This window comes from Astyanax mexicanus, chromosome 24 (genome assembly GCF_023375975.1).
Source record: "Astyanax mexicanus isolate ESR-SI-001 chromosome 24, AstMex3_surface, whole genome shotgun sequence".
NCBI classification, from domain to species: Eukaryota; Metazoa; Chordata; class Actinopteri; order Characiformes; family Acestrorhamphidae; genus Astyanax; species Astyanax mexicanus.
The window spans coordinates 9,900,725-9,927,705 of NC_064431.1; the positions used below are offsets into that span (position 1 = coordinate 9,900,725).

Here is a 26,981-nt window from a genome sequence, read left to right on the forward strand (position 1 = left end):
ATCCAAAGTTTTGGAATGCCAAACATGAGGAGCAGACTGAATTTATTAAAGGTCTTTATTAATTTTTTATAGATTCATCTTACAATGAGATTTTTTAAGATGTCTTTTTAAAGTTTAAAGGGAGGATTTCTGGAGTAATTTTATCATTAGTAAGAAGTTAAATGTAAGACTTTTTCAGTACCACTCAGGGAGAAATTTAAGAAGACTCAGATTTTTAGACTGACTTTACCCAGTAATTGCCCATTTCTTTATATGGCATATTAATTCAAAATCCTAGCTTAAATAAAGTGGTTTGTTCATCACAAATCTTGTTAAATAGACTGTAAGATGTAAGAGGATCTTGTTTGATATAAAGCTAATCATTAATATTTCATAATATTTACAAGTCTACTAAACCAAAACTCTATTCAACAAATACTTGTACAGCACATAGTCAAACTCTGCTGAAAAAAGATAGTTAAGGAACTTGATCACTTATTACTTACTTAAACTGCAACCCAGCTATATTTCCAATAAGGAAGCATGAAGGTCCAGCTGTTTGGTTTTCGTAGTTTTGTACAAATAAAAAATGCATCCTATTTGATGAGCCAATCTTATCCTGGAATATGCTGAACAATCTCAGAATCAGGAAACATTGGTGCTTTGCAACAGAGTGCAGACACCAGAGCAGAACTTTCTTCAGAAATCTGATGCTGATGCTAATGTGGCACCTATGAAATCAGTTTTATTTTTTTGGCCACTTTTTCTGTTGTCGGTTCTTACCTTTTTTTTTTTTTTTTTTTTTTTTTTTCGTCACAATGCGGGTTTGTTTTACAACAAAAAAAGAAGCAAATGGCAACTTCGTATACATTGAAACTGCTGCAATTGCATTTAGCAATAACAACAAACAAAAGTGCTAAAATATTATAGTCAAATATTCTATAATTTAGAGATAGGACGATCGATCGGCAGTGTATCAGCATCGGCCGATTTTCAACCAAAATACGGTATCTGCGATCAGACGATATTCCACTGATTTTAGCTGATCCGATTCAGTAGTTTAGGGTTAAGCAGTTTATCAGAGCTGTGTGTGGATTACCGGTGAAACTTCTCAATCACAGAAAGCTGCAGTTCCTCATCCAACCACTAGGCGGAGCTGCAGCAGCAGCATGAGCCCTGCTGTCTTCTCTAACCACTCAGTGCTACAGCCCAGCCACGGGCTACAGGGCTAAGCTCAGCCAGTCTGGAGCGTTTTTCAGTTTTTCACCTTTATAACTACGTTTATAACTACAGAGTTTAGTGGACACGGCCGCCAGGTTAAAGGCTACTGCAGACTATTAAAGGCTATTGGAGGTTATTGAAAGTGTTATTGGGGGAAGAAATCAGTACAGGCAGGGTAGATAAGTGATTCACGTCCTCCTCCCTCGCTGCGGTGAAACTGATAAGCGCTTACTGTTTATTAACATCATTAATACAGATTTCATTCTTTCCAACTATTTGTGAATTTAAGTAAAAGCTCAGTTTTATTGCTGTAACATTACTTACTAAAAATATGGAGTTTAAATAAGATCTGCGATCTTAATTACAGTTTATGAGGGCGGGCAGAGTCAGGCTGGATTTCTTGCCCAATCTAAGCTCTAGCTGGATTACTGTTGTTCTTATTAAAATATTGTATTATTATATATATATTAACAGTTAGTGAGATCCGAAAAACAGGCTGTGAGGCAGCTGATGTTGAGACACATTCCTGCGGTATTGACATATAAACTCTATAGAGTTTGTAAGTAAAAGTAATCTATTTAAAGTGAAGCACCTGCACTTAAAATTTTCAGTAAAATTATGTAAGCATAATCATGAAAAGATCTTTTCACATCAAAAGTATAAGAAATAAAATATTCACATTTTATCTTAAGATTATTATTATAATTGTAGAAGCAGGTTTTTAGTACTGTAGTTGGTTTGTGGAGGAGTCCTTTTTAATCTGTGTTTTCAGATAAGCTTTATTTTGTATTAATCTGCTGATTATCCTTATAATTATTATTAATAATCTTAGTGTAAGTATCCGTTTTATTGGCAAAATAAGCAGTGAGTGGTAAATAAGCAGTCCCTGCAGAGACGAAAAGCGAAGGTGTCTCTTCTGTACGGCTTAACCCTTCCAGCATGGTCGTGGTTTACTAAACGCGTGGGCTATGTTTGCCCATTGCTGCGAGTGCGGTGGTCTGGTGGTGATTTTGGAAGATGTAAATGACGATAGTAATGCCAGCACATGTGAGCTGAGTAATATATAAAGTATGTACTATAAATATTGACCAGGCTGATAGATGCAGACCTTACTCGTCTGTGAATTCTCTGTATTCAATTAAGTTGCAGGCGGGAAATTCATTTTAGGTGCAGCTTTCGCTCTGGATAAATCCATGCTGTCAGTAGATGCAGACGCATCACATAATGAAAATTGATAAAAACAAACAAATAAATGTACAGATTTTTAGGAAGGATATACAGTAAGGTTATTTTGCATTATAAAATGCATAAAAATGTTCATTACTAATTTAGAAATATTTTTTCAGATGTATATAATAGTTTTCTCAATGTCATGTATAATACAAAAAAAATAAAATCACTTCAGACACTCTTAATGTAGTTTACGATGTTTCCCATTGCCTTATCACCAGCTGAAAAGTTCAATATGCTGTTGTTGAAAAAGCTGAGTGCTCCATGAAAGCAGTCAGAGACGTGGTGCCAGGTGACATCCACGCCAAGGTCCTTAAGCCTCTTCTGGAACAGGATCCCATCGTCTCTCAGCACGTCGTACTCACAGGTCAGGATGAAGGTGGACGGCGTGAGGCGGAGATCCTCATCCTCAGCCAACAAAGGAGAGAATTCCGGCTGTAGTCCGTCTTTGATGATTTGGTATACTTCTGTGTCGGGGGTTGTAACTACCTGCTTTTAGCAAAAAAACAACAGGAGTAAATAAATCATATTAGTCGCTACAGATATAAAATCAAAGGACAGAACTTACTCTAATGGTGCGTCACAATAACATCATTCTAGTATATTATTTAATACTAAATAATTAATGTCAAGCTGTTATTGTATGTAAGAATATATTAATGCCTGGTTAATTTAAAGGTTAAATAAAAAATTACATTGCAACACAGTTAGCATTGTCAGTCAGCTGTTCTAATCCACCCAATGTATTTTGTTCCATTCAGGTTATAATTTTGTTCTAAAGATGCTAGTATGGTAATCATCTGAAATAAAGATACGTGGAATTTTAACTCTATGCCATTGATTAATTAATTCACTCCTCAGCTAAAATTCATTTGAAATGTACATGTTTAAAGGGACCAATAAGGATTATATTTTCAGTAGCAAATAATAAAATGATCAGGATGTGTCATTGGATATTTAGGAAAAATGCAAAGCCCAAGCATCGTCATCTCTTGTCGGAAGAGCATCAGCCAGTATTTTCCTCTTAGAACTGGGTGGTATGTCATGGAAATCTGTGTGGGTCTGGCCTCTGACTATACCAGCTGCTCATTCCCAAACACTGTTTCCACGCCGAGGTAGCCAGGTTTAAAAACACAAGAGCAGAGCAGCAGCCATAAAGGCTAGCAAGTGGGCTGGTTCAGACCAAATCTTAGCTGCTACACAGCCTAAAAAGTCAAGCCGTTCATCAAAAGCTCAACAACCAAAGACAGAATAAAATGAGAGTAAATATTGACAAGGAGTTTGTCAAATGAAGAAGACATCCAGTTCTAAAAAACAGTAAGAAAGACGCTGAGCTGCTACTTTTCTCCTGAACACGTTAACTAGCTAAGCTACTTTAAAAAGGTATTTAGGTATTTTATCACAGATTAGCTTACCAGAGATGGGCATTTCAATTGATTTAAAAACTCAAGTGTTTGCATTTAAATCAGTGGTCTGTGTGCAGCTGAGATAAGAAGACAGACCGACCTGAGATAACTAGCTAGCAAGGTTAACTCAAGTGATCTGGGCTATGCTGGCTAATGCAGTCATGCTACACATGCCAACATGAACTGCAATCAGTTTTTGTTTCGTTTTGTCCAAAACGAGTAACGGTAAATGTTACTCATGGCCACTCCTAGCAGCCAGCTAGCATGAACTATTTAGTTTGGTCACATTATTTTCAGGGGTACCATCATTTCTGTCATAAGTTTACTTTTTAAAATAAATCTGTTAAACTCGATTCAGAATCAATGTCAGATTCTCATTTGTTCATTTTCATAGATTTTTTATTTATTATTACTTTTGTCAGATTCAAGTTATTTCTGTGACCATTTCTTTCATTAACTGAGGGTTACCATCAATTTTGTCTACATGTGTATCTGTACCACACACAGCTAGCTCAGTGCTAGCTAATGATAACCAGCTACTTCAGCTTAGTTTGACTTACGTTAACTCAGCTCGTCACACAACCAGCTCGATTCTAGCTAACGCTAAACGTCTACTTTAGCTCAGCTCGACTAATGTCAACTCAAGTCAAGTCAAGTCAAGTAGTTTTATTGTCAATACTGCATATGTACAGGACATACAGAGAATTTAAATTACGTTACTCTCCTTCCCAATTTTATAGCAAGTACAGATAATAGATATAATAAAAGAGAATGGGATACACTATGGGTACAATACAGCAGGGACACAATAGACATACATGAGACAAAAACAAGGTGCAGTAGTGTGGGGGAGAAATAGATATATAAATATAAGTAAAAAAAGATATAGATATATAATATAAAAGAGTGGGAGACACTATATGTACAATACAACAAGACAAAATAAACATACGTAAGACAGAAGACAATAGTGCAATATTGATGGTGATTGAGATGGAATGACCGTATAAGTAGTATATAACAGTAGTGCAAATATGGTATATGGTATATAACTCAGCTACTCACACGAAGCCAGCTCTATGCTATATAATGCTAACCAACTAATTGAGCTCAGTTTGGCTAACGCTAACTCAGCTACTCACACAGCCAGCTCTGTGCTAGCTATGGTTAACTGGCTACTTCAGCTCAGTTTGGCTAATGCTAACTCAGTTACTCACACGGTCAACTCTGTGCTAGCTAACGCTAACCGGCTACTATAGCTTAGTTTGGCTAATGCTAACTCAGCTACTCACACAGCCAGCTCTGTGCTAGCTAACGCTAACCGGCTACTTTAGCTCAGTTTGGCTAATGCTAACGCAGCTACTCACACAGCCAGCTCTGTGCTAGATAATGCTAATGTTAGCTAGCACAAACTGGCTACTTTAGCTTAGTTTGGCTAATGATAATTACTTTGTAATCTCACTGACTGAGGTAGGATACTATTGTTGCTCATTTTTTGTCAGTATTTTAGCCAGTGTTTGTTTAAATTAACTGTAAAAGAGATTCCATTTCCTTTTTTAAACTGGGCATTTTTTAAAGTGTACTTTGGAATAGACCACTGAAGTCGTGTCTTCATTTTGTAGTCTGTGCCATGTTGTTTATGCCCATATTTGTGGTTCCGTTTCTAAGCGTTTCCAGTGAATGGGGAATTTAAAAGGGCTTTCCAAAAACTTCCCTCTATCACATTCTGTGGTAAATAAATATGTTCATAACCCTGTATGTTTTATTCTGTGTACATTTCATTATCACTGGATCCTTTGAATTTCAAGATCTTTTAAGGGTAGTAATTAGAAAAATGCTAACTTTAAGCTAATGCTTAACTGACACCACAGCAAAGTGGCTGGAAATGACCCCGGGCTGGATTCTGCATAACAGTGAACTTCGGTCAGATCATGTTTTGGATTATTATTCTGCTTCACAGATGATCATTAAAGTATTTAAACAGATGAAAACTCTTGTTGAGCAGTGTGATGTTGAGCAGTGTGATGTTGAGCAGTGTAGTCTGTGTTAGAGCTTTAAAAGGCAGATAATAAGAGAAAATGGTTCTCAGTTCGGCAGCGCTTCCCTGCAGGTTTAGTAGTTAATTACGGTCATTAGATTATACTAATTACAACACCGGATCCAAATAATCAACTAACAACTTACTTAGTAACGTGTTACTCTAATCTGACCCTTTTTTTCAGTAACGAGTAATCTAACGCGTTACTATTTCCAATCCAGTAATCAGATTAAAGTTACTTATTTAAGTCACTGTGCGTTACTCTCTCTCTCTCTCTCTCTCCACCTCATCTCCTCCACAAACACACACACACACACACACACACACCGCTCCCTTACCCATTCCCCCTCCGCTCTTCCCCAATCACACGAGTCTCTCTCTCTCGCGCTCGGCGTGTCTTTAGTTTCCGCCCGTTTTCGTTTTTCGCCAGTTCTCTTTATTAAAGCGTTTTTTTTTGCGGCCGAGTCCCAATTCACTAGCCAGGGCAGCGGTCTGCCACAAATTTGATTGGCAGAGGAGAGCATTTAAAGATTTTACACCACACGTGATTGGAAGTTCACTGCGCGTATACCGTAAAGACAAGAAAAGTTCCGGTGCTTTAAATGAACACTGTCAGAATTAAATCCTTCTCAGTAGTTGGGTCCGGTATGGGTCCGTATTGGACAACGTCTGGGTCCGGACCCGGACCCCAGTCTGCAAATATGTGATCCCTGGTCTAGACCATATACACAGTTCTGTTTTATAAAACCACTCCTTGCTGCCCTGCAGAGAACAACAAGTTCAATGTTCAGTTTTACAGTGTTAAATATGTCAGGTCAAGAAAGACTTTCTTTATTTTATATATTTGTTATAAAAACAAGTATTTATGTTTAGTAAAATCAAGAAAGACCATATTTTATGTTAATTTTTTTATTTTGATAAAAAAAACGTATTTTTTTAGGAAATCGTTCAACTTAGAGATAAATTGTTGCTGTTAAAAATGCATTTTCCAATAAAGGGAATAATGGCAAAACTGGTTATAATGTTTATGTTAAGGCGGCGGGAGGTGGTGTCTGCAGCTGCTGAAAGTAACTAATAAAGTAACTTGTAAAGTAACTTAGTTACTTTTAAAATCAAGTAATCCATAAAGTAACTAAGTTACTTTTTAAAGGAGTAATCGGATTACTTTTTCAAAGTAACTATACCATCACTGCTAACAACTAACTAATCAACCAGCTACCTGCCCTCACTGAGGCGACAGCAAACCAGAAACACCAATTTATTTTACTGCATAATAAAGAGGGTAAATGTTAAAGCTTGTTATAGCTGATTCTGGAGTATCACTGTCCTGTTTTAGTGATTTTAGGCTGTTACACTCTCAGCTCTTCTCAGCAAGCGCAGTTAGTTCATTAGTTGGCTCAGCTGTGTTTAATACGCTGTATAGTTACGGCCAGAGTTTGCTGGTGTTGCTCCGAAAAGAGTCTCCAGCTGACCTCTGCAGCTAAGCTGGGAGGTCAGTTTACTCCGCTGTAGCATTAGAGCTTAAAGTTAGAATTTTTCTCATTACAACTCTTAAATGATCTAGTAACTCAGGGGATCCTTTGATGTTCAGGAGTAAAATGCACACATAATAATACGGGGGTCTGAACAGATTTATTTACCACAAAATGTGATAGAGGCGGGTTTTTGAAAAGCCCATTCATTTTTCTCATAGGGAAAAAAACGCTTAGACATGGAAGCCGTACAAGGACTACAGAATGACGCACGACTTCAGTGGTCTATTAAAGTGAGTTCAGAACACTAAACTATTTTAATAGTTTCATATCAGATGGATGAAATGTGCATTAGTTTGTTCCAGCACTGGTCTACTACAGAAAAATGTACTGTAAATTGGCTTTTAAAAATCTAATTCCAAATCTTAATTTATTTCCGCTGCTACTTACCAGCTGTAAGCTGTTAAACAATTAATTGTTGTGTTTTTTTAAACATTTTTTCAGGTTTTGTTTATTTTTACAATCCTACAATTGTTTAGTTTTTTATTAAAGGCTCTGACAGTTTACTGCAATTTTCTAAAACCTTTGACCAGTACTGTACATGACCTCAATAAATTTAGCTGACCTCAATTTTTTAAATTATTATTCTTCGCAGAAAGTGCCCATAGGCCTGTCGCAATAACAATGTTATCGAATTATCGTACGATAATTTTGCCGACGTCGATAACAGCCGCATGTGTCCGTGTGGATTTGTTTACATGAGAGAGCGAGTCCCGCCAGTGTTGCCAACTCCTCAGTAAGGAAAATAGCTATTGGCTTTCCTAAAAGTCGCTGGAAGTCGCTAAATGACGTCATCGCCTAATTTGCATAATACATGTTTTTGAAGCTGTAAAGGATTAGGGTTGTGGGAGAGAAAAAAGTGAGTAAAAAACACCATAAATGTGTTAGAAATGTTACAAATGAACAACTTTTGTTTTTTAAATAGGAGGTCACTTTTTTACAGTAACTTCATTTTTACGTGAATTACATAAATAAGTTTTTTGCCATGTTCTTAAATGTTATTATAAGAGCAGCAGTTAGCCGGAACTGTTAGTCTACGTTTTTTGTTTTATTTTATTTTTATTTTTTAAGTATTTCTTAAGTTTTCTTTATTTTTTAACCTATCGTAGACAAATTGTTCAATGGTTCAATAGATATTTAGCTTTGTTTTATTTTATTTAGCTTTGTATTAAGCTTTGTTTTATTTTATTTTTATTTTTTACGTTTTCTTAAGTTTTCTTTATTTTTAAACCTATCAGACAAATTGTTCAATGGTTCAATAGATATTTAGCTTTTTATAAAGAGGCAGACACTGTGGAGGAGGTGAGTGACAGGCTATGTGGTGAATGAGGTGAGTGAATGACTGAGACAGTGTGTTAAATTAAGGAATTTCTGTTCGTGTCACACTGAAGACACATTAATATTTATACTTCTGATCTGTAAATACAGAGCGGGGTCAGTCAGCGGCGGCTGTGGGCACGCGCGATTCATTTAGTGTATTGGTGGAGCGGTGTGTGTGTGCTCTTACAGTCAGACTGCACTGTGAGTGGTGTGGGGCGGGGCTCACGGCAGCGCCCGCTGCAGCGCGGAGGACAGTAACTGAAGAGCACGTGTTCATCTTAGAGTCACCAAATGTCTCCAATAACACCACAAAAACTCGCTAGATTTTTTACAAAAAAAGTCGCTAGAGGGTCTGAAAAGTCGCTAAATATAGCGACAAAGTCGCTAAGTTGGCAACACTGAGTCCCGCTGCTCTCTCGCCGGATCTGTCAGACAGCGACATCTACTGGTAAGAAACTGTAGTGCATGCAGAGTTCATGCAGCAGGGAGATTGAGCAGTGACGGTGCCGCTACACACTCACATGCACACGCGCACACACAGCAAGGAGTATGTGTGTGGAGGTGTGTTAGCTAGCGAACATATTCAAGGGCTAATTGGACTTTCTAAAAAACTAAACAGCTTTAGATAACCTTTGAGTAAGTTTTAAAACCGCAATCCATTTTGGCTTTCCATCAATGCGAATCAGCCGGTATGTTTACAAGGTTTCACAACAGTGGAAACAAAAGCTGCCAATACTACTAACCTGAGATCTTATTTAAAGCAGAACCATCCAGCCCAATTCATCCAGCTGAATATTGAAAATAAAATTGTTCCCCCAGAGAGATCCTGCCTTAAGCCCCAAACGGTAAACATGCTGGTGTTTCTTGCTCAGAATTTGTCTAACAGTTACATTAAAAAATACATTTATAGCAAGAGCTCTGGCCTATGGCTAATGTGTGTTTTACAGCATATACATGTATGAACAGAAAAAGGAATCTGCAAGTGCCCATGTGTTCAGAGTTAATTAAAATAATTAATGTAAATGTTACTTTAATCTATTTGTTGTTCCTTTAGTTTTTGAATAGGGGTGTTCTGTTTAATGTATTGCTCCTGTTTTTTAGTGTTGTATAGTTATTTGCAATCCTCTGCCGTCATCTACTGACCAATTTTGGTAGTGTTTTATTGTTTAAGAAACTAGTTGATGAGGTCATATTAAGTGGACATTAGGACATCAGAACCACTGCACAGGATTATCTTCTCAAGTATGCACAGCAAAAGTCAATGTTGAGAAATGTCAGAAAAGGCTTCAACCACAGAATCCATAAGGTGTCTTGTTCATCTAAGAGGTCTTCAAGCTCCTCAGCTAGCAAAATAACTGCTGCTCAAGCACAGGCAGAAGCAGAGGCTGCAAAAACTGAAGCAGCATTCGCTGCAAAAGAGAACAAACTGAAATTAAAACAAGCAATTGGACTTCACCTTGAAAAAGTTTGCCTTGAAAAACGAGCAGCAGCTACAGCAGCCAAAGCAGATGTCTTAGAGGCAGCAGCGCAACATGAATTTAAGCAGGATATCAGTGACATTGATGTGCCTACTGGCGACTCGAAAGTACACACCAGAGTCTATGTTGAGCGAGTAGTAGAATGTACACCATCCGCACACATAGAAAGTGCATCTGAATGTCAAACTTTGTCAGATTCATGGCCCGTCGGGAGCTTATCTCAACTGGGCTTGTGCAGTTTAATGACCGCCCGAATGCTTTAGAGCTTGAAGAGCATCCTTCACAAACTCTATCAGAGACCTTAACTTATCGGCTAGCAAGCAGCTGGACCTTCTTGTGAAATGGTTAGGCAAAGACTCTGAACAAGCTAGGCGCATAAGAACTGTTCATGTAAAGCATCCAGAATATGGACTCAGGGCAGTATGGGATTGGCTTCACGAGTACTATGGCGCACGAGAGATCATCGAAAGCTCCTTGTTTAACATCTTAAGCTCCAAGCCTATTTTTACCAATTTCTGCCTGAAATTACATACTCACATTTGAAGGCCTTTCACTCCATTATTTAATAATTCACAGGCAATTTTATGAATTAATATTACTTAGAAGCCTTTACACAATTCATTAAATACAGTTTAATTATTCAATTGAACATGTAATGGCCAAAATATGGTAAAAAAAAAAAACAGGAAATCTTTTAGGCGCTTTTCAGATTTTCTATTTTTATTTTTCAGACATATAAAATGAACTATTTACATGGAAGAATTGTTTAGGCAGCTCTACATTTTGCTATAATTATAGTTACAATCATCATATAAAATTATAAACTGCTCCCATTTCCTGGATTCATACTGTAGAGCTCTGAACCTGGTATGGTCCTTTCTTTCTACAAAGGACTGGAAACTTTATAAGAATAAAAACTACCACTTTTCTAACTCATTTTGCAGTAAAGAGGGTGTTTTTGTATGTTTTCCTCCTATAGAAACAGAAAATCGCGGTGTCTCTTGAATAGAGCTCTGCCTGCCCAGTGGGAACTCTCTGGCAGTCAGAGTCTGTGGCCGACCAGCCCCCACCTTCCATTTCAGCTGGCAGAACTCAGCACCTGGTTGGCTGACAGAGCTCATTTACATATTGTTATGTCCAATAGGCTTTGCTCTGTCAGGAGATAGGCAGGACTTGGTGGAGCGGCCAATAATACGCTTTTAATAAAGCGTTAAAATGTAAATTTTTTTTTCCTGCCTCAAATTATTTCAGGCACTGGTGGGATAAAAATGAGCATTCCTAGCGACTGGATTGATGGATTTACTTAAGTTTGGAGGCATTGTGAAGGTAAAAGTGTGGGCTAAGCGCTCAAGGTTTTTTTTTTGGCTCAAATTCAGGAACCGTACATCCTACAGTAAAAAGGGCCGCAGTTCCGTAATCCGGAGGGGCAGGCGGTTTGAATAGTGTATAACATGTCCACATTTGATCAAATATGGACGTACGAAAATCGCAAATATGAAAATTATGATTCATAATTATCATAAGCAAGGCATATTTCGCCCTAAATGTTAATTTCCTGAAAGGAGATACAGATAAATCGGCTAGATAACCGAAAAGCAGAGATTCTAAGCTTTAAAATGGCATATTGGGTGTCTATATTGAACCTACACAGCCAGATATTAAATACTACATTTTTCTGGCCTGCCGGCGGGCCAAGGCATGTTAGGAGATTAAAAGGCTGGACAGCTTCCCTAGGGTACAGAACAAAGATAGGCGTAAACTAAGAGAACTGGGGGACTTACTGATGTAAAAATACAAGCTGCTAAAGCTGAAGGGGACCTGTTTGGCCTTAGCTATCTAGATACGCCCCGGGGAGTTAACCCTATTGTGCAGAAACTGCCATTCTACCTTCAGGAAAAATGGCTCAGCAAGGTTTCAACTTTTTTGTTAATTTTATAAGGAACAATATATGGCTCCTTATCCCCCATTCAGCTTCTTCGTGAATTTTGTGTGCCAAAAGGAGAGAATGCGTAATTATCCTGGCTTTACGCTGGCAGCACTCAACAATGAGCAGCCTAGTCATAACAGGCCATGGCTAAAGTTAGAGGGTCAGAGCTCAGTAGCTGTTCTGCAGAGGATTTAGGGAAAAGCCCTTAGAGCAGGGGTCACTAATAGGGGACCCAAACCGACAAACTGAGAAGGATTTATTGTTGTTGTCAGGGTTGCGGTCCCACTGCTCCAGTTATTAAATTGGGACACAGCCATGAAAATCCGCCTTTATAAGGAGATAGGGAGCCCAAGAACAGGCGGAAAAACGAAAACGAGAAGAACAAATCGCCTTCTCGGTCGATATACAACAAATGTTCCACTGTTTCAAGGTCAAACCTGAGGACCACAACTTTCTCAGGTTCCTTTGGTTTAGAGATAATGCAGAGAGATTGAAGGAGACAGAGATAATAGGAGATTGCAGAATATCACATGAAATGTCCTTTTGTTTGGAAATAGCCCCTCTCTGGCTGTGGCTATCTACGGTCTTAGACGTGCAGCACAGGAAGGCCAGAATGAGTATGGAGAAGACACGCAGCAGAGACTTTTATGTGGACGACAAATTAAAATCCCTCCCCACAGCAGAACAAGTGATATGTCTGCTTAAACGGACTCAAAGCATGCTGGCCTCATCCAATCTCAAACCGCACAAGTTGGCTTTGAACAGTAAAGAGGTCATGAAGGCCTTTCCCAGTGAAGATCGTGCCACTGACCTAAAGGACCTTGACTTGGCTTCTGATAGTTTACCAGTGCAAAGGAGCCTTGGGCTACATTGGTTCTTAATCAGAGTGCAGCAGTCATCATTAGAACAGTCCAGCACAAAGCCTTTGAGAAAGAACTAGACGGCTTCTTGTCTAACACAGGCATTCCAAAGAGCAGTCCACTCTGGTCCTTGGATCCTTTTTCTTGACCAAGGCGGTCTGCTTAGAGTCGGGGGACGTCTTGCAGCTGCTGACTTAGAGCCCAATGAGAAGACACCTTTGATCTTGCCTGGACGTCACCATGTAGCCACCCTCTTTGTTCGCCACTTTCATGAAAAAACACAACCAAGGGCGCCACTTTACTGAGGGAGCCGTGAGATCTGCTGGTTACTGGCTATTAGGTGGCAAGAGATGTGTCAACAGGGTGATCTTTGATTGGATAATTTGTCGCAAACTCAAAGGAAACCTTCTAAGCCAAGGTCCCGGCCATTGTCAATAATCGCCACTTGTGCCCGTGTCCACCGACCCTACAGATCCCTTCATCCTCACACCTGCCTCACTGCTAACTCAAAAGGTAGGACCTTGTCCACTTCCGTCTGAAGAATTTGGCCATAAGGACTAATACAAGCAGCAGTGGCGCAGAGTTCAAAGCCTGTCTAACACATTTTGTTACAGGTGGCGAAAGCAGTATCTGGCTACACTACAACCTCGCAGGAAGTGTTCATCTGACCAACCGAATCTCAAAGAAGGAAGTGTTGTTCTTCTCAAGCACAATCAATGCCAAGGAGCGACTGGCCTCTTGGCATCATCACAGAAGTGTACCCCAGCAAGGATAGATGGGTACGCAAAGTCCAACTGAGACTTGCAAAAAGGGACGGGACTAAGTTGCTTCGCAGGCCTGTGAATGAACTGGTCTTGCTCATTTCCCCAGATAACTAAGTATGCCCTTGATAGGGTAAAGAGAAAAAAAAGGAAGTGAAACTCAGGCAGGGAGTGTTCTGTTTATTGTGTTGCTCCAGTTTTTTAGTGTTGTATAGTTATTTGCAGTCCTCTGCCACCATCTACTGATCAATTTTGGCAGTGTTTTATTGTTTGATGTTGATGTCATATTAAGTGGACATTAGTTCTACAAGAAAATAGTGCAGGGTGCTCTACTCTTGCTTGCTGAGGCTAAAGTTACTCGTTTATTTCTTCCTGGGCATCAAGGTTGCTTTGAAGGCATCGTCGGTGGGTTATATTTTATTAGATGCTTATGTATGACATAGATATAAAGTTTAGTACAAGACTTTACACTCTGACTAAACTAACCTAGTTTTTCTACCACTCTGTTAAGTTACATTCTGAATGGATTGTATTTGTTTCCTAGTTTTACCCTACCTTAACGACCATGAAGAGTTAATTAGAAACTGTCATCTGGTGTGGATTGTTGAAGAGGAGTTAACTTGCTGTTGACCCTGGCAAGGTGTTGGGGCAGAACAGTACAAAGGGTCCGTTTTAATATTTAGTGCAGTTTTTCAGAACCGAGGGTGGGTGTTGTTTTAGTTATTTAGAATATTAAAATATTTTTATATTGGGAGCCCAATGTCAGCTCTTAATAATATAAGTTAGTTTAACTGTAAAATGGTGTAATAGTATTATGCTAGTATAATATTAGTGTGGCACATTGTCTTAAAGCACCTTTGGGTGCCTAGAGGCAGGAAAAAGCATTTTCTATAGTGACGCTTTAAAATGACAATATTATCGTTTATCGCAATAATTTCTGGGACAATATATTGTACTGAATATTTTTTATCGTGACAGGCCTAAGTGCCCACCTAAATTTTTTTTTTATTAATTTATCTAATTAAAAAAAAAACTAATTTAAATTTAAATTGTATTTGTTTTGTAAAATTAGGATACTTTTGTTCCAGTTACAATGTGGGAATTTGTTTAAAATAATAAACAGAAAATTGTTTTTGCAAAAACATGCTATTTTATTCTTGTATCACTAGCCTTAAACCATCTTACAATCACAATAATGTAGGGCAGGCCAAATGGTTCGTAAATACTAGTTAAATATTATTTTTTATTAAAAATACAGATTTTATTCAAAATGTGATGATGCACTTCATTCAATTAAACTAGATTAATTACACTGTGATCAAATGTAGTTAGACAGTGTTATATATATATATATATATATATATATAATTTTATTTTTCCTATTTTCTCCCCAATTTTGCACAGCCAGTTACCCAACTCACTAGAGCTTGGCGATTAATCGATTTTATCGATACATTCAAATTTTACAGTCAAGGACGATGTATTTTGATGAAAATCGTTTTTCTCTGGGTTTTAATTTCCACCACCTACGCTCCCCTGTGGAATCCCGTAGTTCTGAGTGAGCTGAGCCCCTCCCTCCAGCGGCGGAAGATTTTGGCTTCATTTTCATTAAATGAATGGAAATGGCAACACGGCATCCATCTTTTTTTACAGTCTCTGGCTTAACTAGTGTAACCTCTGCTTATATTGTAATTTTTTTATATTCTGGTTGTGGCCACAAGGGGAAAATTTAAGTAAAAATCAAAATAATTAAAAACTTGTTTTTAACTATTTCATTATCTGTAGTTTGATTATTAATAGGGGGAAAAATCTATTTAAATCGAAATTCTGGGGGAAAAAAAAAATCTAAGACTCACTCATCAGTTATTTAGAGCTTACCTCAGGTTTTTGGTAGCTTCTCTCTCTGAATTCAGGAGGTAGATTAGCCGGGTCGAGCCACTTGCTGTAGTGGGCCTTTAGCTCGGCTGGAACGTGCCTCCCTGCCAGAACCTCCTGGCACACAGACATGTCTCCATTCAGATACTGGAGGATATAGTAGGCAGCCTTGTCCCGATACAGCAGGGGCACAGATTGGTTCTGCAGGTAGGACGGCAGGGTAAAATCTGCCATTTGGAGGGCAGGGTAGATGAGGACCAGAGCGAGAGGGGATGGCACGTCTCCAGTCCGTTTTTTCGCCAGTCTCTGGCTGAGAGCTGCTGACAGGTTTCCCCCAGCGCTGTCTCCACCCAGCACCACCCTGTGAGGATCCACCCCAAACTCAGCCTCTGCCACTGAAAAGAAGTGCAGGGTGGCGGCCTCACAGTCGTCCAGGTGAGCAGGGAACCTGTGCTCAGGAGCAAGTCTGTAACTGTCAGGAAATAAAGTGAGAGTTAGGAGTTTAACATTTTTTTTTTATTGGATATCGGAATTTATCGCGATAAATGTTTCAATAACAGTGATATCATTTTTGTGGCATTTTGATATGTATTATTTACAGAATATGTCAGGATCAGGCGTGTTTACTGCCGCCATTTCACTGCAGAGCTGAACACAATCAGCCTCCGTTGCCGGACTACGTCAGTGCGCTATGATGTAGCCAGATAGGCTAGGCTATTTTGGTTGAAGCAATTTTTTTCTGATTTGTTAAATGTACACATACAACCCAGCTGGATTTGGATCGTACTCAAAATCAAAGTGAAAAATCAAATGACAAGCTGATCCAACTTCAGTGGAAATTCCTCAAGACAAGTTAAAATGAGGCTCAGTAGTGGGTGTGGCTTCACGTGCCTGTATGACCTACCTACAATGCCTGGGCTGCTCCTGATGAGGCTGTGGATGTTCTTTATACTATGTTCTATATTCTTTAAAATAGCAGCTTTTGCTTTGATGCCAAATTTTAAGTTTTAGCTTGTCCGGTGTTGGAACAGAAGTAACATATGCCTGTGTAATGCCTGCATAAACAGTGTGAAAGACTACAGCAGCAGTAAAACTGTAGTATGTATGAATGTGCGTGCGTGTGTGTGTGGAGCCTGCTCGCAAGTACAGTGCAAGTGGCTAAAAGCAACATTGGAACTAAAATACACACAAATTCATGCAGCGGGTAATATTTATAGTTAATAAGTTGACAACGTAATTATCGTGACAGACCTACACATTAGGGGTGGGCGATATGGGCAAAAAAAAATATCTCGATATTTTTTGGAATTTTTGCGATAACGATATTTTGACGATATTTTCCAAAAAATACAAAACTATTCTAAAAAAAGTATTCAATTGAACATGTAAGGTTCAAAATATGGTAAAAAACAGGAAATTTTTAGGCGCTTTTCAGATTTTCTATTTCTATTTTTTATTTTTAGATCCATAAAATGATGTGGATGAAGTGTTTTAGTAGCTCTATATTCTGCTATTAGAAGTTTTAAAATCACCATGTAAAATTATAAACTGCTCCCTAGATATGATAGAGATCTGAACCTGGGATGGTCCATTCTTTCTGAAAAGGACTGGAAACTTTAGAAGAATAAAAACTATTAATTTTATAACTTATTTCGCAATAAAGAAGGTCTCTCAGCCTGTTCTCTCCCTATAGAATAGACCCGCTGGAGCAGATTTTCCAGAGGGAGGGGGGAGCGCTCTCAGAGTGTCCGGTTTCAGAGCGGGCTTCACCTCTGTCCCACATAACTCGCCACCTGATTGGCTGACAGAATGTAGGGGGGCAGAGGGGGGCTCTCAGTCTGCCCAACTACCATGGAAACACGCATGCGCAGTTTGATCGCTCCAGAACAAAGGGAAAGTCTCAGAACACAGCGCTGGAGTTTCCAATAGTTTTAATCTGCGTCAGATTTATAAGAGCGCTTCTCAGACATAAATGGGGATTATTGGGGACTGGATTGATGGATTTTCTGATGGTTGGGTGGATTCTGAAGCCAGTGCTCTCAGGTAGGTGCTGATTCGCTCTGTTTGGGTGTGGGGGGTGTTCTGCAGGTACCCCGGGCGGATCAAAGAGCGTGTTTTTATCACAAACCGGACCGTCTAGCGCACGCTTTCAGCTCTAAAACGAAATACAGCTAAATGTGACTGAAAAGTAGAGATTCTTAGCTTTAAAATGGCATATTGGGTGTCTATATTGAGCCTATACTTACTCAAACACAGCCAGATATGAATTATGATATTTTTCTGGCCCGCCGGCGGGACAGGGCGTGTTAATACTAGAGACCTGCGCGGGACAGCATTTCCAGTCCTGCTCCCGCAAAAAAATATGATTTTCAGTCCCACTCCCGCCCGCAATTCCCGCATGATTCCGACATTCGCGTTACTGCTCAAGGCAGTTCTTGTCATTGGCTTGAGGAATTAAAAGTGATGTACTTAGCTGAACACATCACTAAGCTAGATGCAATGACAAAATATTCAAATAAACAGAAATATTTAACCAAAATAACAAATAAATTCTTACACAAAACAAACTAAAAAGTAAACAATTAGAACTAAAAAAAAGAAGTAACTAAACAAAACCCACCTACAGACCCAAACAAATAAACGCCACAATAAAGCAAACACAACTGAAAGCAAACACAACTAAAAGCAAACAGGGCCTGCAGGCCAAGACACAAGACACAGGCCAAGGCCCTCTCTTTAAGGAAAATAAATGAATAATAAATCGCAAAAACAAATAAAATTAGAAAACAAACAAACTAAACTAAACCCAAAATACTAACGAAACTATAATCTAACGAATTGCAAAAGATGAAAAATAAAAACGTCACACAAAAGTAGGAAAACAATAAATAAGTAAATAATAAAGTAAATAAACTGCGTCTGGACGATGACACCAAATACAATAAATCACCCAGAAACAAAGAAATAAACAAACAACAATGTAACGACTGGCAAAGCACCAGCTTAACCAGAACCAGCACAACGAAAGGAAGAGCAGCTAAGGTTAGCTTTCCGAGACTTTCCGTCTGCCTCACCCGCCCGCAATGAGCTTTCAAAATTTGCCCTGCGCTGCACTACTACGCATTGGGTCCAGCAGGTGCAGGTCTCTACTTTATACACAACGCACTCTGAGTTTAGTTAATCAGTTGTTTTTACTTACATTATGTATATGTATAAATATATAAATAACAGCCTTAAAATACGATGCAGTTTATAAATTTTTGGCGATTTAAAAAAAAACAAAAAAAACTCGATATTACAAAATTACACATCGTCAAATCAACATTCACGATAATTTCGCAAACGATACATATCGCCCACGACTACTACACATCCATGAATGCACTTTTGTGTATGCGAGTTTCCTAGCTCACACACGTTTAGTGGTTTACTTATCTGTTAAAGTGCTTTTGCATTGCTGTCATTCGAAAAGCTTTTATGTGCAGGACGATATACAGAAATAAACATTTTTGAGAACTTTTTTGCAATATATTAAGATCGCAGAATCACAGTATCCTGATATCATTGCTTCCAGGGGAAACATATTGTGATAATATTGTATCATGCGATGCCCACCGCTAATTATGTTAAGTAGTTATACTATAATTTATTGTAAGAAATGTAACATGAACTGGAATTGTTTATTCCAAAAATGTGTACATTACACAATACAAATATAATAAACCTATGAAATATATATAAAAATCTTACCCAACAGACACGATTGTGGTGTCACTCTCTTTTGCAATGTGTTTGCAAACTTCATCGTACATTGCTAAATACAGAAATGCAGCATTAGTAGTATCACTCGTAAATTACACATTAGACTACTATTATTATTTATATCAACACAAACTTCTGTTTCTGAGTGTCTTACTGATATTTCCCAGCACCCATCCTCCTCCGTGAAAATACATCATTCCCCTCCTCTTCTGGTCTGAGGGAGCTGTAGGCTCATACACTCTCACGGGCACACCGCCGAACGTCATGTCTTTAATACGAAGACCAGGCGGGGCCACTGGTGTTTTGTGGTTCATATAGTTTGCCAGAAGGCGAAATACCGTCAACTGACTGCACACACCAAGATGCTCCAATATTTGGCACTGAAACAGATTTGAAAACAAAGTTAACAGAACTTTAATAATAATACCTAAAAAAAAAAAAAAAAATCAGTTCTTAGACGCCTGTCAGAAGTTTTAGAACACCTCTATATATATAGAGGTGTTATATATATACAGTTTTATATATATATATATATATATATATATATATATATATATATATATATATATATATACATACATACATACAGTTATATATATATATATATACAGTGGCGTGCAGTGAATATAGTGGGTTAGACAGCCATGGCCCCGCCCCCCCGGAGTGAAAATCATGAATCTGATTGGTTAGACTTGCTTCGACTTTGCTAATAGATTCATTACTAAACCCTTCTCAAAATCAGGAGAAGGGGCAGGCAGTCACGTGGGGGCAGAAGCCATTTTAAAAAGCTTTGATTGGTTAAAACCGCTGTCAGTCAGATAAGAGTCTTGTAGCAACTGAAAAACACAGACTTACGCTTTGAATTAGTTGCTGTTTTTTATTTTAGCTAATTTATAAAATAAATTCTTACACTTACAATAGCTTTGATATATATATTCCTGATAAAATTAGGTAATTATTTACATGCACTTATTTTCACCCCTTCTCTGAAGGGTTAGAAGGGCCTCACTGCACACCACTGATATATAAGTAGTCTTTATTACTGCAGTTATTCACCTCTTAGACCTCTTAGATCTATATTTTCCTCTTCACTGCTGAAACCGAGACTTAGTCCAACGGTTATCTTTTGAAGGTGTAGGAAACACTACTTTTGAAATTGGATTGCGGCAGATATTTTACATGCTTGCTTATTTAGTACATATTGTTTCTTAAAATGATAACACCAATTTGCACATAAATAGTGTTTTTTACTTCAATACACTCATTTAATTCATATGAACACATTATTTAAAAAATGAATATGAGACAAAAGATCAACATTTCAGCTTTATTTCCAGGTATTTACATCTGGATCTGGGATAGTTCATAAGATACCACCTTTTTCTGAACCCACATATTTTTCTTGTGAGCAAAAATATTAAAACAGATAAGCATAAAATAGATTTAAGTGAATACAAATTTGTAGTTGCAAATCATTTGCTTGCAATAAATGCATCACATCTGTGACTCACTGACATCACTAAACTTTTGCATTCTTTTTTTGTGATGCTCTTCCAGGCTTTTACTGCAGCCTGGTTCATTATCTTGCTCCATCTCGATACGTTTGGTTGCACAATTTAAATTTAAATTGACATACAAAATGTTTGAGTAAGTTTTGACCTGTGTATCAGGGTCAATGACATAAGGATTTTCAACATGCCAATTTAAAAAATCTCTGTTATAAATATCTGTTGCAGTTGTTCAAAAATATAAAATGTTGTGAACACAAACTAATATAAAATTTTTGGATTGAGCGATTTTAGTGTATTTTTATTTAGAAGAATTGCAAATTACAAAATGTCATGTGGTGCGACTGTGATTTATGTTAAAATTAATACAATTCCTTAATATACTTTATTTTTATTTTACAAATTCCCACTAATATAAAGTGTCTAGAAATAAAGTATTTGCATTATTTTTTAGTTTTTGTAAATTATTATCTAAATTTTGTTCTACAGTGTCACAATCACTGTCTTTAATGTAGTTAATTAGGTACCTGTTCCTGTAAATCCTTTAAAACTGTTAAAATGTTTCTAAAATATCATTAACTTAAGCATACAGTATAAATAGTTAAAATTTCAGCAACAGAAAATTTATATTTTATTTTTCAATTTAATACAGTTACTGTTATTATTGGTTGCACCACATAAGTGGTTGCTCCAAATGACATGAAGTATCTTCTCATTAAAAAACTATTTAAAGAGTCCAATAAACAAATTCCATAAAAAGAGAATTAAACCAGAATTTATTTTTCCCCCCCCCTTCTTCCCAATTTACACGGCCAGTTACCCAACCAACTCATTAAGACTTCCCCTATCACTAGTGATGCCGGAGGATAAAGTCTAACACACATGACTGGGATTCAAACTGGCAAATGCCTGATTATAGTGGCAGCACCCGCTGGACAACTCGGTGACCTGATTTAAACCAGATTCAATTAAAATGTCAAAAGATTTGTCATGAACACAAATGTAAATGCAATTTTATCACCATGTAATATGTGTAGTACATAAGGGTTGATGTGATATCAGTGCAGCAAATATTATGACTTGGTTTATTCAATTCTAGAATTAAATGTTCTTAACCATGTTTACATGTAATGTTATTTTGAATAGAACTATATAGTATTTTTTTTGTTTATTATCATTTACAGTAGTGTGAAAAAGTGTTTACACCACTTCCTGATTTTTTGCATGTTTGTCACACTTAAATATTTCTGAACATCAAACCAACTTAAATATTAGTCAGTCAAAGACAAACACAAAATGATATTTTTTAAATGGTGTTTATTGTTAAGGGAGAAAAAAATCCAAACCTACATGATCCTGTGTGAAAAAGTGATTGCCCGCTTGTAAAAACAAACCCTCACTGAGGTTTCTGACAGGCCTGATTTTTGCCACACCTGTTCTCAATAAACAGATCACTTAAATAGGACCTGCCTGACAAAGTGAAGTACACCAAAAGATCCTTTAAAGCAACACAGCATGCGAGATCCAAAGAAATTCAGAAACAATTGAGAAAGAAGGTAATTGAGATCTATCAGTCTGGAAAGGGTTTTTAAGCCATTTCCAAAGCTTTGGGAATCACACAACCACAGTGAGAGCCATTGTCCACAAATGGCGACGACATGGAACAGTGGTGAACCTTCCCAGGAGTGGCCGGCCGCCCAAAATTACCACAAGAGCGCAGCGACGACTCATCCAAGAGGTCACAAAAGACCCCACAACAACATCCAAAGAACTGCAGGCCTCACTTGCCTCAGTTATGGTCAGTGTTCATGCCTCTACCATTAGAAAGAGACTGGGCAAAATGGCCTACATAGCAGAGTTCCTAGACAAAAAACACTGCTGAGCAAAAAGAACATTAAAGCTCGTCTCAACACATCTTGATGATCCCCAATGTGGCTGAATTACAACAATTCTGTAAAGACTCATTGCAAGTTACTGCAAACGCTTGGTTGCAGTTGTAGCTGCTAAGGGTGGCCCAACCAGCTATTAGGTTTAGGAGGCAATCACTTTTTCACACAGGGCCATGTAGGTTTGGATTTTTTTCTCCTTTAATAATAAACACCATTTAAAAATAGCATTTTGTGTTTACCTGTGTTGTCTTTGATTAATATTTAAATTGGTTTGATGTTCCGAAACATTTAAGTGTGACAAACATGCAAGGAATCAGGAAGGGGGCAAACACTTTTTCACACCACTGTATTTATGCTTCTAAAGTAATTTTATTAAAGTTTACTCTCACTGCTGATAAGTATCTGGAAAGTGAGGCATGTGGTGCTAACCCCAGGTATTAAAAAAAAATGTCCGCACTGAACTGCATGCTCAGCCCAGAACAACCCCCAACCCCCACCCCCTCACTCTGAACCTCACACAGCTGATCCATACAGTGGCTACTTCTCTCCCATTTACTGAATAAACATCATTTCTAGGATAAGTTTATCTGCGCTACCAGGGAAAACTCACCTCTTAAAGGGATAGTTCGGTATTTTTGACATGAGTCTGTATGGCATCATCATAACCAGTGTCGTGCATCCACACTGACTTACCCCCCACAGCGTCCTGTGAGCCGAGTTCTTGTCCAGTTTAGGTCAAAGCGAAAGTAGTCCGGCATGTTTGCTGGGGTCAGGAAAATAACTCCTTTTTCTTCCCAAAGCAGTACGTGTTCAAAAGAGTGATTTATTTACATCACAAAAAACTAACCCTGCAAAAGTCACGCCTCGTAAATCACTTGGGTCCTACTTTCTCTCATTTCGTATCAGTGCGCGTCATTCTGACAGCGAGCTGCGCACGCGTCAACATCAGTCACAGGAAAACGATGAAAACTCTGCGGAGAATCAGCCACATCTTTGTTGCTACAGCCTGGATAGTCACAAGTCCGCACCATTTTAACACACACACACACACATCTAGCTATATATATATGTGTGTTTACAAAGCTTATAAAAGCCAATAGACTTCTCCCTAAAGTTAGCTCGTTTGCGTTGCTAGTCTGAACACAGCTGCTAAGCACTGCCAAAACACAGAACAAGTTGACGCGTGCGCAGCTCGCTGTCAGAATGACGCGCACTGATACGAAATGAGAGAAAGTAGGACCCAAGTGATTTACGAGGCGTGACTTTTGCAGGGTTAGTTTTTTGTGATGTAAATAAATCACTCTTTTGAACACGTACTGCTTTGGGAAGAAAAAGGAGTTATTTTCCTGACCCCAGCAAACATGCCGGACTACTTTCGCTTTGACCTAAACTGGACAAGAACTCGGCTCACAGGACGCTGTGGGGGGTAAGTCAGTGTGGATGCACGACACTGGTTATGATGATGCCATACAGACTCATGTCAAAAATACCGAACTATCCCTTTAAATATGTGGCATGCGTCTCGTCCCCAAGATATTTAGAGAGGTGAGCTTGTTCAGATTTCTGAAGGCAGGTAACGCTGCTCTGTTTGCTGCAAGTTAGGTTAGCTTGTCTGATATCACGCCGGTTCAGAGTTAGCGATGTTTACGGTGTAAAAGGGATCTGTGCAATCTGTCATCATTAAGCTAAGGTGCATTCACTGCTTTTAACATTCTAATAAACTAATGGGTAACGCACGTTAGCCGTGTTAATCCACTTTTGTGTAAATTAAGGTTAACTTCAGCACGAGTGAGGGGTTAGTATATAAACACACAGAAAAGCAGCACTTTCCGTTTTTTTCCCAACCCTCACTGTTTCTGTTAGAAAACCCTGAGGGCAGAAGTATCCTCTGTTTTATACACTGTGTATACAGCGATTACTTTATGTTTTCAGTTTTTAACAGATAGAGAGTCTGTTATATGCTGGATATTTTACTAAATACAGAAGATTATATTATCTGTGTAGCTGTATTTGAACGGAGCTAAACATTGCTGTTTTTGAACTGGATGAGTTTTAAATACACTTGTTAAGTAATGTAAGTCTAGTCTACTGAAAGCCAGTAATGTTAGTATGAATCTGTACTGCAGTAGAAATGGATCATTACAGAAACTTGACTTATTCGTCCCACCTCCATTACAATAAATGCAAATTAACGATTAGTCAACAATGAAATTTGTAGTCGACAAATTTAAATAATCGAAATTGTTGATTATATCAACTAATCATTGCAGTCCTACTTGTAACATAGGCATGGTCTTTATTTCTGCATGCTTGAAGAAGCATGAAACATTCCTATAACTAATTTGTGCTGCCTCTGAAGACAAAACCTGGTGAATTTTAAGGTGCCCCTAATAGTTGTTAATTTGCCTGAAATCATTACGTCATATTTCTGAACGCTCTCAATGGCAAAAAATAGTTGAACCTGATTTTTTGGCCAGCATCTCATACAAGTTGCTGCAGGTTTAGAATTTAGAGCTTAATTTTCACTTTGCTTGACAGCAGCATCTGGTAAAATAGATTAACAGTTGTAAAAAAAAATACGTAAAAGTTTTTTTTTTTTTTATAATTATATCTTACAAAGATTAAACATCTGTAATTTTTTTAAATATCAGAAAAATTGCATTAAAATATTAAAAAAAAAAAAACCTTAAATATAGTACTTTATGTATACATGTTATCAGCTGAAAATAAAAGCACAAAAATTTAGTCTGACAATCTAGCCCATATCTATCATGGAAAACACTCTGCAATGGTCGCATCATATGACATTCGGACCACATCGTATTTTTAAGTTTAGTCAGAATTTACAGGCAGAGAATTAGCCACCAATGTCACTATGAAATTTATAATAAAAAAATAAGTTTGTAGAAATAACTTAATCACAATTTTTTTGAGGTCATACCACATGATATCCAAATGTGGCAACTACATACCAGCTGTTAATTTTTTTTTTTTGAGAGAGAGTTACAAACTTGCTTGCCACTTCCATGGGTCCTTGGTAAACTGGTAAATGATGCAACTTCCTATATTTAAGTTGGTTTTAACATAAAGTTCCCAAAGTATTAGTTTCTTGATGGTTGCACCACATGACATTCTACAAAATAGTGATTATAAGACACACTTTGCTTGTATATTAAAATGGAAATAAAATTACAAATGCTTTGCATTGTACAGGACAAAAAAACATGTTGAAAAGCATGCCAAAAATGGCAAAAAAAAATAGTTAGGAGTAATTTCAAAAGAAGTTTTCAAACAGTAGTCATGGTGGGACGGTCCGGTAGCACATGATATTTTGACACTTTAAATAGCCAAAACTTTCTGATAAACTAATTATTTTTAATAAATTAAAGTAAGTACAAATGTGGGAGAGGAACTACATGTCTATGACAACTTATGATTTTAAACCTTTTTTTTAATAAAAAAAAAAATAAGTAGTTGAACACAAAATGTAGGCGTCAGTTCATTGACCCAAATACCTGGAAATAAAAATTTAAATATTAATCATGTTTTGTATTATATTATTCTTTTTAATGCTATACCCAAATGTTTTCTGTTTATAGCAGGAATAAAACGATCTGACTCAGTTTCAATACTTTTAAAGGGACTTCTATACAACGAAATATTTCATATGGGTTCACATTTGCACAACAATAAAAACGGAATTTCAGCATACATGGACTTTGTATCGAGCAACCGTTTAAAATATAATTTTCCCTTTACAAGCTTTAAACTTTGTAAGCCTACGTTTTTGGATAGGTACCATTATTGGCAGTACGTTTATAAAACAGCACATGCTGATTTTTCAGTGCAGGGGATCTACAGCATATGAAAAACACATACATGAACACAAATCTACAAGTGAAACTCGCACACTTACCCCAACTTCCATTCCCACGATAGAATAATGCAGAGCGCATAGTTTCTTTCGATTTGAAACTCCAGGAGGAATCTCCGCTCTTCTCGCCTCGAAATACACCAGACCCAAATACAGCAAGCCGAAGATCCCAGCAAATACAGAGAAACCAGCGGCCAGAGTTCCAGCAGCTCCTATCTCCATGGCGGATTCAGAGAGGAACTGAACAGGTCACACAGCTTTCGTCTCAGACAGTGAGGTATAAGGCTTGTTCGAGATACGGCTGCGCCTCGCCCTGCTGGT

The 26,981-nt window shown here is 37.8% G+C and overlaps 1 protein-coding gene across 2 annotated transcripts; it reads right to left on the minus strand.

The window, feature by feature from the left end:
- Positions 1-37: 37 nt before the first annotated feature.
- LOC103033950 (arylacetamide deacetylase-like 4) lies at positions 38-26,981 on the minus strand. Of its 2 annotated transcripts, none has more exons than XM_007230596.4 (5): positions 26,703-26,981; positions 19,544-19,769; positions 19,378-19,441; positions 15,631-16,099; positions 38-2,919 (listed from the first exon to the last, which is right to left on the minus strand). In XM_007230596.4, the coding sequence occupies exons 1-5, from the start codon at positions 26,880-26,882 to the stop codon at positions 2,602-2,604; spliced, it is 1,257 nt and encodes a 418-aa protein (XP_007230658.3). In that variant the 5' UTR covers positions 26,883-26,981; the 3' UTR covers positions 38-2,601. The 2 variants fall into 2 exon arrangements, with proteins under 2 accessions (XP_007230658.3, XP_007230657.3); XM_007230595.4 differs by having other exon boundaries at positions 38-2,922; positions 26,703-26,979.

Bases quoted from the DNA above. Each gene is read 5' to 3' on its own strand.
- LOC103033950 (XM_007230595.4), bottom strand. From the start codon at position 26,882: ATGGAGATAGGAGCTGCTGGAACTCTGGCCGCTGGTTTCTCTGTATTT. The intron at 19,770-26,702 runs GTAAGTGTGCGA...AATCTGTTTCAG, and splicing joins TCGTGGGAATGGAAGTTGGG to TGCCAAATATTGGAGCATCT. The intron at 16,100-19,377 runs GTAAGATTTTTA...ATTTCCTGACAG, and splicing joins ACCACAATCGTGTCTGTTGG to TTACAGACTTGCTCCTGAGC.